General features: G+C 43.5%; 1 protein-coding gene across 4 annotated transcripts in view; it reads right to left on the bottom strand.

Moving 5' to 3' along the window:
* The window catches only part of TYK2 (tyrosine kinase 2), a 54,315-nt gene extending 41,854 nt beyond the window's left edge, over positions 1–12,461 (bottom strand). For 2 of the 4 annotated variants that reach the window (XM_056570574.1, XM_056570577.1), the window contains exons 1-4: positions 12,291–12,446; positions 2,017–2,196; positions 1,746–1,869; positions 164–314 (exon numbers count right to left, since the gene is read on the bottom strand). In XM_056570574.1, coding sequence (XP_056426549.1) covers positions 164–314; positions 1,746–1,869; positions 2,017–2,194 — 453 coding nt within the window. In that variant the 5' untranslated portion in view covers positions 2,195–2,196; positions 12,291–12,446. Of the gene's footprint in view, positions 1–163; positions 315–1,745; positions 1,870–2,016; positions 2,197–7,147; positions 7,167–12,290 lie in introns of those variants that run through there. The other 2 variants (XM_056570575.1, XM_056570576.1) reach the window with 2 other exon arrangements.
* Between the last annotated feature and the right edge of the window lie 929 nt (positions 12,462–13,390).

Genomic DNA, 13,390 nt, shown 5'->3' with positions numbered 1-13,390 from the left:
GCAATTCATCTACTGATAAGACGCCGACTGTGTATAAAGATCACAGAGGTTATCAAATCCAGTATGGCAGGATGCCATTTTTCGCCAGCCTATGAATGAGTAGTCTGACTCAGCAGCTACACAATACACATGAAGTCGGTCACATCCATCTGCACAATGTTACCTGCTCAAAAAGGTACTCAAAAGATGCCAGGTCCAGGATGGCGGCAGACTGCTCCGCACGACTCTTATCCTCACTGTCACTGGTCTTTGGGACATTACGACAAACAACTGGTTCCTTCTCACTCATCCCATGCCAGTTCCTGAAATAATACCTGACCCAGGGGAAATATATGTATATTAATAGAAAACCATATAGAAGTGTATATATATTACATAGAGTAGTAGTAGTAGTAGAAGATATAGGGGAGGTTATATGGAGCAATAGGAGGAGATATAGGGAGGTTATATGGAGTAATAGGAGGAGATATAGGGGAGGTTATATAGAGTAATAGGAGGAGATATAGGAGAGGTTATATGGAGTAATAGGAGGAGATATAGGGATGTTATACGGAGTAATAGGAGGAGATATAGGGATGTTATACGGAGTAATAGGAGGAGATATAGGAGAGGTTATATGGAGTAATAGGAGGAGATATAGGGAGGTTATATGGAGTAATAGGAGGAGATATAGGAGAGGTTATATGGAGTAATAGGAGGAGATATAGGAGAGGTTATATGGAGTAATAGGAGGAGATATAGGAGGTTATATGGAGTAATAGGAGGAGATATAGGAGAGGTTATATGGAGTAATAGGAGGAGATATAGGAGAGGTTACATGGAGTAATAGGAGGAGATATAGGAGAGGTTATATGGAGTAATAGGAGGAGATATAGGGAGGTTATATGGAGTAATAAGAGGAGATATAGGAAGGTTATATGGAGTAATAGGAGGAGATATAGGGAGGTTATATGGAGTAATAAGAGGAGATATAGGAAGGTTATATGGAGTAATAGGAGGAGATATAGGGAGGTTATATGGAGTAATAGGAGGAGATATAGTAAGGTTATATGGAGTAATAGGAGGAGATATAGGAGAGGTTATATGGATTAATAGGAGGAGATATAGGGAGGTTATATGGAGTAATAGGAGGAGATATAGGGAGGTTATATGGATTAATAGGAGGAGATATAGGAGAGGTTATATGGAGTAATAGGAGGAGATATAGGGAGGTTTTATGGAGTAATAGGAGGAGATATAGGAAGGTTATATGGAGTAATAGGAGGAGATATAGGGAGGTTATATGGAGTAATAGGAGGAGATATAGGGAGGTTATATGGAGTAATAGGAGGAGATATAGGAGAGGTTATATGGAGTAATAGGAGGAGATATAGGAGAGGTTATATGGAGTAATAGGAGGAGATATAGGGAGGTTATATGGAGTAATAGGAGGAGATATAGGAGAGGATATATGGAGTAATAGGAGGAGATATAGGGAGGTTATATGGAGTAATAGGAGGAGATATAGGAGGTTATATGGAGTAATAGGAGGAGATATAGGGGATGTTATATGGAGTAATAGGAGGAGATATAGGGGATGTTATATGGAGTAATAGGAGGAGATATAGGGAGGTTATATGGAGTAATAGGAGGAGATATAGGGAGGTTATATGGAGTAATAGGAGGAGATATAGGGAGGTTTTATGGAGTAATAGGAGGAGATATAGGGAGATGATTTAGGTTATATAGGTATCATAACCACTTACCTCATCCTAAAGTGAAGCAGAAGTTTCATATCCTTCGTGATCCTGAACTCATGATTTGGAGGATACCAATACTTTTCTTGCACATCATACAAAGAAAACAATGTGTAGCAGAGAGGAGTTATACCTGGAACACAGAGAGAAAAATGGAAGAAATCTGAGAATATCTCGGCCACCACATCAATATATTATATATATACACATACATACACACACATATATATATAAAATATAAAATGCCCTGACCGGCAGCACGTATGTATTATATTCTTACCCAGCCTTTGCGCCAGATGAATACAGATCTCCTCGGCCGTGGTGACGGTCTGCGTGAAGCTGACATAGTGCTCCTTCCCGTTGCTCCAGTACAGGAACACCCTGAGGCCAACTCCATTGAAGGTGCAGCCCTCCATGTCAGAGTCGCTGTTCCTAACCGTGCACTGACACAAAGCCATCCCTAGGGGGCAGAGCAGAGAAGATGACCGTCAGTAGGATGGGACAATCACATCCTGCATGTATAATCCGCCACAGGATCCTCTTTCTGTATCGCATTACATAACACAGACGATCTGCATCAGGAAATCCCCGCACACAAGACATTGCAGAATATTTGTCTTCAGGATGTCACAATAGGCTCTTTATATACTGAGGACGAGTCAATAGAAACTTACCATGCGCCATGACCCCGGCCAATAAAAGAAGGATTAATAGTAAGTAGCAGGAAATTGCTTTAAGAAGGAAACTACAAAAGGAAGTCTATGAAAACTGAATTTGCTCCCTGTTGTTCTCTGTTATCAACCGTTCTATTCTAACACATGGGGGCGCTAAATGATAGTTTGCACCATTCTAGTGGTGAAATGGTTTATGGGTTATTAAGGATTATAAGATCATAGCTGCTTTTTACCAGAAAGAGCACAACCCTCCTCCTTAGGCCAGTGTTTCCCAAGCAAGGTGCCTCCAGCTGTTGCAAAACTAACACTCCCAGCATGCCCGGACAGCCTTCGGCTGTCCGGGCATGCTGGGAGTTTTAGTTTTGCAACAGCTGGAGGCACCCTGGTTGCAAAACACTGCCTTAAGCTGTGTGTGGTACTGCAGTTCAGTTCCATTAAAAAGAATGGCCGAGTTGTAATACCGCACACAGCCAGGGGGGACAGGTGTGGCGCTATGATTTTTAATTCTGCATAACTCCTATCAAAAGTTTTGATCGGTCCGGGTCTCGGTAAACCCTGAACGACCAAAACTAAAAAAAAAAAAAAAAAAAAAAAAAAAAAAAAAAAAAAAAAAGGGTGGCTATAGGCCAGTGTTTCCCAACCAGGTTGCCTCCAGCAGTTGCAAAACTACAACTCCCAGCATGCCTGGACAGCCGAAGGCTGTCCGGGCATGCTGGGAGTTTAAGTTTCACAACAGCTGGAGGCACCCTGGTTGGGAAACACTGCTATAGGCATTAGATCAGTGTCTCCAATGCAGTGTGCCTCCAGCTGTTGCAAAACGACAACTCCAAAATTTGCTGAATCTACAAATTTCGGCAGGACAGGTCTAACATATAATCTACAGAGAGGTGCCTAACACCCCCCCCCCCCACACACACACACACACACACACACACACACACACAGGGGTAGAATAGTAGGGCACACAACTCCTATATCCCCAATCCTTCTTTCTCCATGATCATTTGTTCAGGGGAGTTTGGCAATAGAATATTTCTATTTTCCAACTATTGTCCGGGCATGCTGGGAGTTATAGTTTCGCAACAGCTGGAGGCACCCTGGTTGGGAAACACTGGCCTGTAGTGTGCCTCCAGCTGTTGCAAAACGACAACTCCAAAATATCCTTCCAATCCTTGATCATTTGTTCAGGGGAGTTTGGCAATGGAATATTTCTAATTTTCCAACTGAGAACACGCATGCTCAACTAAACGGAGTGTGCACAAGTATGGGAGGGAATAGCTATCTGCTGAATGAGATCTGTGGTCACTCTTTCATACAGGTAATCGGTCCAATAGGGAGGTAACAAAAACCTATGACTACGGCCATGTTTGTCTATATAATCTCCTGAGGAAGGTACCAAGGCACCAAAACTAGTAGAGGGGGCAAATGTCAGTGGTTTTAAGTTGTGTCACAGTGTCCAGCAACAAGGGAAGCTGCAGTTCACTATACACTACTCATAAAAGGGTCTATCCCCTATTTATGGTTATTTCTGGTACTGTGACACTGAGTTTTAACCTTATGTCACTTTATATGATTTTAATAGTTTACATAATAAAAAAGTTACATTTAAAGGGATCTTGTGCCCTGGGCCTAGTGCCCTAGGTTTTGGTTAATTGTATTATAAAGTGGTCCCTGGCTCCCTAAGGGGATCCTTGTGCTTGCAAGGGTCACCATGTCACACTCCAGGGGGGGTCACATTGCAACCCAGGATGGATTTTTGATTGTCAGGTTGCATTCGTTGCAGTGCGGCACAAAGCCTGGAGCACGACATGGAAATCTTTGGCCATGTGGCCCCAACTTAAAGGGGTCATCCAAGAAAAAAACTTTTTTTTTTTTTTTTTTTATATTTATATATCTCAACTGGCTCCAGAAAGTTAAACAGATTTGTAAATTACTTCTATTAAAAAATCTTAATCCTTTCAGTACCTTTTAGCTGCTGAAGTTGAGTTATTCTTTTCTGTCTAAGTGCTCTCTGATGACACCTGTCTCGGGAACCGCCCAGTTTAAAGCAAATCCCCATAGGAAAACCACTTCTACTCTTTGCAGTTCCCAAGACGAGCAGAGATGTCAGCAGAGAGCGCTGTTGTCAGACAGAAAACAACTCAACTTCAGCAGCTGATAATTATTAAAAGGATTACGATTTTTTAATAGAAGTAATTTACAAATCTGTTTAACTTTCTGGAGCCAGTTGATATATAGAAAAAAGTTTTTTCCTGGATAACCCTTTTTTAAAGATTCAAGTGCCCGATCCTTCTCTTCTCAAACATCCACCAGCAGGGAAGAACCGGGAGGCCTACATATATATATATTTATATTATATATATATATATATATTATTGTTGGACCCTCCTGCCAAAATAATGACCATATGGTAACGATAAGGTTTGTAGCGCCTCTAACCAGTGATGCACATAGAAGAAAGGGGGCCCCATAGCAAAAAATGTAAATGGGCCCCTTAATATGAAGCCTTATTTTGCCCCAGGACAGAAAGGTCTGGGGGTTTCTCCTTTGCTTCCCATGATCCATTGGTCAATACCCCCCTCCATTAAAGAGGTTATCCAGGAAAAAAAAAATTATATATCAACTGGCTCCAGAAAGTTAAACAGATTTGTAAATTACTTCTATAAAAAAAATCTTCATCCTTTCAGTACTTATGAGCTTCTGAAGTTAAGGTTGTTCTTTTCTGTCTAAGTGCTCTCTGATGACACCTGTCTCGGGAACCGCACAGTTTAGAAGAGGTTTGCTATGAGGATTTGCTTCTAAACTGGGTGGTTCCCGAGACACGTGTCATCAGAGAGCACTTAGACAGAAAAGAACAACCTTAACTTCAGAAGCTCATAAGTACTGAAAGGATGAAGATTTTTTAATAGATGTAATTTACAAATCTGTTTAACTTTCTGGAGCCAGTTAATAAATTTAAAAAAAAAAGTTTTTTTCTTGGATAACCCCTTTAATTTGCTGCAATGTACTTCCCTGTAGAGAGGAGTTCTGCACAGTTTCTTACCAAACAAATGGGACCAACGAGGACGGGGCCCCCACTCTCCAAGGGCCCCATAGCACCTGCATGGTCTGGCACTACAGTATGTACGCCCTATACAGGATGACCATAAAGGGGTCCAACAAGACTAAAGAATTCGGTATTATCCCCTATGGTGGCCGCTGCCTTTCACTGTACAAAAAGAATTTTAACCCTACAGCCCCATAAAGGTCCACGGATGACTCCCTTCTGGCTCTCGGTTGAGTCTTCTACGCATCTGCCCAATGGTATCAAACAAGCTAGAAGAGACCCTACTGCCCAACAAGTCAACCTTAAAGGGGTCCTGCACTCGCTTTATAGTCTGAGGTAAATGTACATGTGGGTGCGTTAAAGGGGTACTCCGGTGGAAAACTTTTTTTTTTTTTTTAATCAACTGGTGCCAGAAAGTTAAACAGATTTGTAAATTACTTCTATTAAAAAATCTTAATCCTTCCAGTGCTTATCAGTTGCTGTTATACTACAGAGGAAGTTCTTTTCAGTCTGACCACAGTGCTCTCTGCTGACACCTCTGTCCATGTCAGGAACTGTCCAGAGCAGGAGAGGTTTGCTATGGGGGATTTGCTCCTACTCTGGACAGTTCCTGACACGGACAGAGGTGTCAGTAGAGATCACTGTGGTCAGACAGAAAAGAAATACTAAAAAAGGAAAGAGAACTTCCTCTGTAGCATACAGCAGCTGACAAGTACTGGAAGGATTACGATTTACAAATCTGTATAACTTTCTGGCACCAGTTGATTTAAAAAAAAAAAAAAAAAAGTGTTTTCCACTGGAGTACCCCTTTAAGAGGATGAAAAAGTGAAAAAGAACAGGGAAGAGGTCAAAACCAGAGAAGACCACATAAATAATGGTGCAATAAGAAGACAAGATGGTCTACAACAGTGGTCTTCAACCTGCGGACCTCCAGATGTTGCAAAACTACAACTCCCAGCATGCCCGGACAGCCGTTGGCTGTCCGGGCATGCTGGGAGTTGTAGTTTTGCAATATCTGGAGGTCTGCAGGTTGGAGACTACTGGTCTACAAGATGATCGAGATACAACACAGTCCATGAAAGAGGAAGAAGACCCCAGCCATCAACATGAGAGGAAGGTCCAAAGATATGATCTGCTGACACCGTAGGTCAGTGTTTCCCAACCAGGGTACCTCCAGCTGTGGCCAAACTACAACTCCCTGCCTGCCCGGACAGCCGAAGGCTGTCCGGGCAGGCTGGGAGTTGAAGTTTGGCCACAGCTGGAGGCACCCTGGTTGGGAAACACTACTGTAGGTGGTATTACAGGGAGGATGCGAGGACCTCATATAACCGGGTCACTCATCGCAAGAGATGAGCGAACTTACAGTAAATTCGATTCGTCACGAACTTCTCGGCTCGGCAGTTGAGGACTTATCCTGCGTAAATTAGTTCAGCCTTCAGGTGCTCCGGTGGGCTGGAAAAGGTGGATACAGTCCTAGGAAAGAGTCTCCTAGGACTGTATCCACCTTTTCCAGCCCACCGGAGCACCGGAAAGCTGAACTAATTTATGCAGGAAAAATCATCAACTGCCGAGCCGAGAAGTTCGTGACGAATCGAACTTACTGTAAGTTCGCTCATCTCTACTCATCGCCTCTTACCTACATCTAGTCATACGGTGTACGGCGCACCACGTGTGACCTTTTCAGCCCGTACCTTACACCCGCTTTCCTTCAGTCCCCGTCAGTTCTGGTTTACCACAAGCATCTCAAAAGGGGGAGATTTATCAAAACCTGTGCAGAGGGGGAAAACGTGCCCAGTTGCCCATAGCAACCAATCAGCTTGCTGCTTTCATTTTTTATGAAAGCCTGTGAAAAGTGAAAGAAGCGATCTGATTGGTTGCTATGGGCAACTGGGCAACTTTTCCTCTGCACAGGTTTTGATAAATCTCCCTCAAAGAGTCTATTCTTCACACGAGCGGTGACCTTCATAGGGCGCTCAGAATACACACTGTGGATTGTGTTACCAAGAGGAAGCAGGTCTGAGGGCCCGGGCACATGAAACTGGTCCTTTCTGTAAACAGCGCAAGCTACGGGCGCCAAAATTATAATTAAATGGTTGGTAGTGCCACAGAAACCAGGAAAAGAAAAAAAAAAGCATAAGGCTGGATTCACACTGCAGAAATTCTGGGCAGAAATTCTGCCGGAGATCGAGCTGGCGGCACTAGGACCGAGCAGACTGCATTGCTGCCCCCATAGACTGCAATGCATTTCTGGGTGGATATTTTGGGAGATCTGCTCAGAAATGCATTGCCGTCTATGGGGATGGCAATGTAGTCCGCGCGGTCCTAGTGCTGCCGGCAGAAATTCTGCCTAGAAATTCCAGTGTGAACCTAGCCTAAAAGGCAAATACATCTTCTTTCCAACAGACGCCCCCCCCCTACTAACTTAGGGCCCCTATAGACGGGAGGGTAAGGGATGATCTCTCTGATCAGGGCTCGTTTTCCGAGCTTACAAGGATCAGTCAATCGTGTGACCCCTAAAAATCCATCACTGTCCGTCCGTCGTACATCCCCGATTTACACAGGGCGAACGCGATAATTTACATGGCAGCACAAAAGACGTGATCAGCTGACCAATGAAGGTTTGCTCATTCGTTGACCCTTTTACACGGGCCACCCATCAGGAACAAGTGCTCTTAGCCCCTTAGTGACCAAGCCAATTTAGGCATGTAAAGGGTTAAGCTCAGGGCTCAAGTCCTTCAAGAATGGATGGGAATGGATATCCTGCACTTGTTCTACAGCAGGAACACCGTTTCCATTAGCAAAAGTCCTGCAGGACCAGCCCTTGAATCCCTGCTCTTGGCAGTCAGTGCAGGGGTCCGGTTGTCACCCGATGCCAGGTGGCTAGGCTACTGGCACAAAAAGTTGGCAGCCAAAAGCCAAATTTGCACAATAATTGCCTAGTATAAAGAGGGCCTATAGGCATTAAAGGGGTACTCCGGTGGAAAACATTTTTTTTAATCAACCGGTGCCAGAAAGTTAAACAGATCTGTAAATTACTTCTATTAAAAAAATCTTAATCCTTCCAGTATTTATTAGCTGCTGTATGTTCCAGAGAAAGTTCTCATCTTTTTGAATTTCCTTTCTATTCTGACCACAGTGCTCTCTGCTGACACCTCTGTCCATAGCAGGAGAGGTTTTCTATGGGGATTTGTTCCTACTCTGGACAGAGGTGTCAGCAGAGAGCACTGTGGTCAGAATAGAAAGGAAATTCAAAAAGATAAAAACTTTCTCTGGAACATACAGCAGCTGATAAGTACTGGAAGGATTAAGATTTTTAAAAAGAAGAAATTTACAAATCTGTTTAACTTTCTGGCATCAGTTAATAAAAAAAAAAAAAAATGTTTTTCAGCAGAGTACCCCTTTAAAGGAATGGTCCCACCTTCTAAATGGAGAAGAACAGATGCCAAGAATGGACTACTAGAGTCCATGTACTAGACAGATGCCCACACATTAAATTGGCATCCCGTATAGACTTCATACCCCTAAAAAAAAAAAAAAAAAAAAAAAAAAAATAAAGAAAAATGGTGATGACTCAGAGCTTGATGGAGGACATTATCAAACAATGGGTGCAGTCACTAAAATATGGAGTTCTGACTTTATATGGACTTTCTATAGTGGGTTACTGCACTGATTTATACATGGGGTGCAGCTAGAGCTGCGCGGTATGACCAAAAATGTGTATCACGTAGAGCTGCTCGGTATGACCAAATATGTGCATCACGTAGGGCTGGGCGGTATGGCCAAATATGTGTATTGCGGTATTTTTGTAACTTATGGCGGTTCCACGGAGGGGGGGTACAGAGCCGGCAGGATCGATAAGAAAGGGGGAGGGTCACTAAGCCTGGCAGACTAATAGAAAGAAAGAACAGAAACTAAGTCAGATGTCAGAGATGTTGCAGAGTATGTCCTTTCCACAGACAGGAATGGTGAACAGAGACAGAAACTTACAGAGGGCGAGAGTACAAACAAGAGCATAATGATGCAAAACATCTCATAGTAAAACTGAAAGGAAAAGTAAGGGAACACTTTAAGGCCTTAAAGGGGTACTCCGGTGGAAAACATTTATTTATTTTTTTAAATGAACTGGTGCCAGAAAGTTAAAGAGATTTGTAAATTACTTCTATTAAAAAATCTTTATCCTTCCAGTACTTTTTAGCAGCTGTATGCTACAGAGGAAATGGTTTTCCTTTTGAATTTCTTTTCTGTCTGTCCACAGTGCTCTCTGCTGACACCTGATGCCCGTATCAGGAACTTTCCAGAGCAGGAGAAAATCCTCATAGCAAACCTATGCTGCTCTGGACCGTTCCTGACAGACAGATGTGCCAGCAGAGAGCACTGTGTCAGACTGAAAAGAAAAATACTTCCTCTGTAGTATACAGCAGCTGATAAGTACTGGAAGGATAAAGATTTTTTAATAGAAGTCATTTAAAAATCTGTTTAACTTTCTGGCACCAGTCACCATCTAAACCATATATACGGTGTGTATACGTGTGGTCATACGTCTCCATGATATCGCTGCAGCAGGAGGTCTCAGTAGTGCAGCCTCAGGCTTTGTGCCTCTAAATATTAGATCTCAGCCTGGAAAGATAATGTTGAAAAATTGTCTTAAAGGGGTACTCCAGTGGAAAACTTTATTTTATTTTAAATCAACTGGCACCAGAAAATTAAACAGATTTGTAAATTACTTCTATTAAAAAATCTTAATCCTTCCAGTACTTATCAACTGCTGTACAATACAGAGGAAGTTCTTTTCTTTTTGAATTTCTTTTCCGTCTGTCCACAGTGCTCTCTGCTGACATCTCTGTCCATGTCAGGAACTGTCCAGAGCAGAAGAGGTTTTCTATGGGGATTTTCTCCTGCTCTGGACAGTTCCGGACATGGACAGAGATGTCAGCAGAGAGCACTGTGGTCAGACCGAAAAGAAAAGAATTTCCTCTGTAGTATTAAGTAGTGATGAGCGGCATTGCCCATATTTGAATTCGCAATATTTTGCGAATATATAGATGAATATTCGTCCTATATTTGCGAATTTCGCGTATTTGTTACATTCGTGAATTTGCGATAAAAATTCGAAATGCGAATATTCACGCCCAACAATAGTATTCAGCAGCTGATAAGTACTGGAAGGGTTAAGATTTTTGAATAGAAGTAATTTACATATCTGTTTAACTTTCTGGCACCAGTTGATTTAAGTTTTCCACCTGAGTACCCCTTTAAGGCTACGTGGTATTCTAGTGAGGCCCCCCGCACTCTTAAGAGAGATATAAGGGAAAAAGGAGAAGGGTTGATTCCAGATATGCACTACTGACCCCAGAATACACAGTCCAACTACAATCCACCTGACAACCTCAGCTCAACTATATCTGACAAACTCAGCTCAAGTACAATCACTGACATGATAGTCACAACTTTACCTGAAAAGCTCATGAGCGCTACACCCAACTACACTACAAATTCATCACACTATACCTGACAAGCTCAATGCAACTACACTGAAACAGCTCCGCACCACCCAACTACTACAGCTATACCTGACAAGCTCAGCACTGCTACACGAAACCATCACATCTATACCTGACAAGCTCAGCACTGCTACACTAACCCATCACATCTATACCTGACAAGCTCAGCACTACTACACTAACCCATCACATCTACACCTGACAAGCTCAGCACTACTACACTAACCCATCACATCTACACCTGACAAGCTCAGCACTACTACACTAACCCATCACATCTACACCTGACAAGCTCAGCACTACTACACTAACCCATCACATCTACACCTGACAAGCTCAGCACTACTACACTAACCCATCACATCTACACCTGACAAGCTCAGCACTACTACACTAACCCATCACATCTATACCTGACAAGCTCAGCACTGCTACACTAACCCATCACATCTACACACCTGACAAGCTCAGCACTACTACACTAACCCATCACACCTATACCAGACAAGCTCAGCACTACTACACTAACCCATCACATCTATACCTGACAAACTCAGCACTGCTACACTAACCCATCACATCTACACACCAGACAAGCTCAGCACTACTACACTAACCCATCACTCCTATACCAGACAAGCTCAGCACTACTACACTAACCCATCACACCTATACCTGACAAGCTCAGCACTACTACACTAACCCATCACACCTATACCAGACAAGCTCAGCACTACTACACTAACCCATCACATCTATACCTGAAAAGCTCAGCACTACTACACTAACCCATCACATCTATACCTGAAAAGCTCAGCACTACTACACTAACCCATCACACCTATACCAGACAAGCTCAGCACTGCTACACTAACCCATCACACCTATACCAGACAAGCTCAGCACTACTACACTAACCCATCACATCTATACCTGACAAGCTCAGCACTACTACACTAACCCATCACATCTATACCTGAAAAGCTCAGCACTACTACACTAACCCATCACACCTATACCAGACAAGCTCAGCACTGCTACACTAACCCATCACACCTATACCAGACAAGCTCAGCACTGCTACACTAACCCATCACACCTATACCAGACAAGCTCAGCACTGCTACACTAACCCATCACAGCTACACCTGACAAGCTCAGGTTTGCTCAAACCACACAAACCCAGCTCAGCTACATCTACAGCCCCTGCACAGATAGATATTAGTCCTGCGGCTCCTGCAGGACACACACCGCCCGGACAAGGTGTAAACAGAGGAGGGGGAGGGTGTACACACAGCTCGAGCACTACAGGTGAGAAGCGGTGAGCCCTTACCGTACACTATGACACGATGTAGCAGAGCGGAGCTCACCTCTCCGGGGTCACATGTTCTCTCCGTCCGCTACCCCGGGGCCGCTCACTGACACAGGCGAGATTTGACGTCACCCAACGTCAACAGGGCAGACTGCGTCTCAGCCGCCACGCCCACTTCCGCCTGTTTCCCCACTGTGATTGGCTGCTGCTCCAGCGTCCGGCTGCTCACAATTGGATGCGGAGCCTGAGCCATGTGACCGAGGGGTGGGCGGGGCTGTGACTCCTGTGTATGTATGTATGTACAGGATTTATGGCGTGGGGTGTTGTGTACGTGTGTGAGGAGAGGGAGGGGCTGACTGCAGGAGGCGGACATATATATGGATAGACACCACGTGATGCTGGGGCTGTTCTCTGCCTTGAAGGGATAGCCTTTTTTTGTTCCTCGCAGCCTCCAGCTGTTGTAATACTACAACTCCCAGCCTGCCCGGACAGCCAAGGCTTTTTGCGTTACCCTGTAAAAGTTATAAGTGACTATACAAAGAGCCATACACTGGGATCATGTATTGCGGTACAAATTGTACTTTTGTATTTACTAAGATTTCCCTACATTTTGCACTTTTCTCTACATTTTCCTTTTTTTTTACACCTGATCTGTCAGCTCAAATCCACCACATTTTCTGAGGAAACCTTAGTTAGCGTACGTTCACACGTGCATATTTTCTGCTGCAGATCTGCTTTTACAGACTTTGCTACCCATTGAAGTTAGTGGGCAGTAAAATCTGCAGAAGCAGATCTGCAGCAGAAAATACGCACGTGTCAACGTACCTTAAATATGTTGTTTTTTTGTGAAAATGTCAGGGTCACGCCCCTTTTTGGCAACCACACCCTTTTTTCATTTTTTTTTTGTGTAAAATGGAGAGTTTGTCAGATTTTTTAATTTCTGGTGCAGATAGAATTTCTGGCGCACAGCCCAACAAAACATGCTGGGTTTGCAATAGTAAATGAGGGTCAATGTGTCTTTATTTAAAAAATAAACTATCAGAATGCCCAGTGGTGCCCAGTCTTCTTACCTAAACCTTGTGGGAGAGGAAAAGCAAAGGTGATGCTCTTGTCCTCATATC

Source organism: Hyla sarda, chromosome 4 (assembly GCF_029499605.1).
Source record: "Hyla sarda isolate aHylSar1 chromosome 4, aHylSar1.hap1, whole genome shotgun sequence".
NCBI lineage: Eukaryota > Metazoa > Chordata > Amphibia > Anura > Hylidae > Hyla > Hyla sarda.
This window is presented reverse-complemented; position numbering and strand designations above follow the sequence as displayed.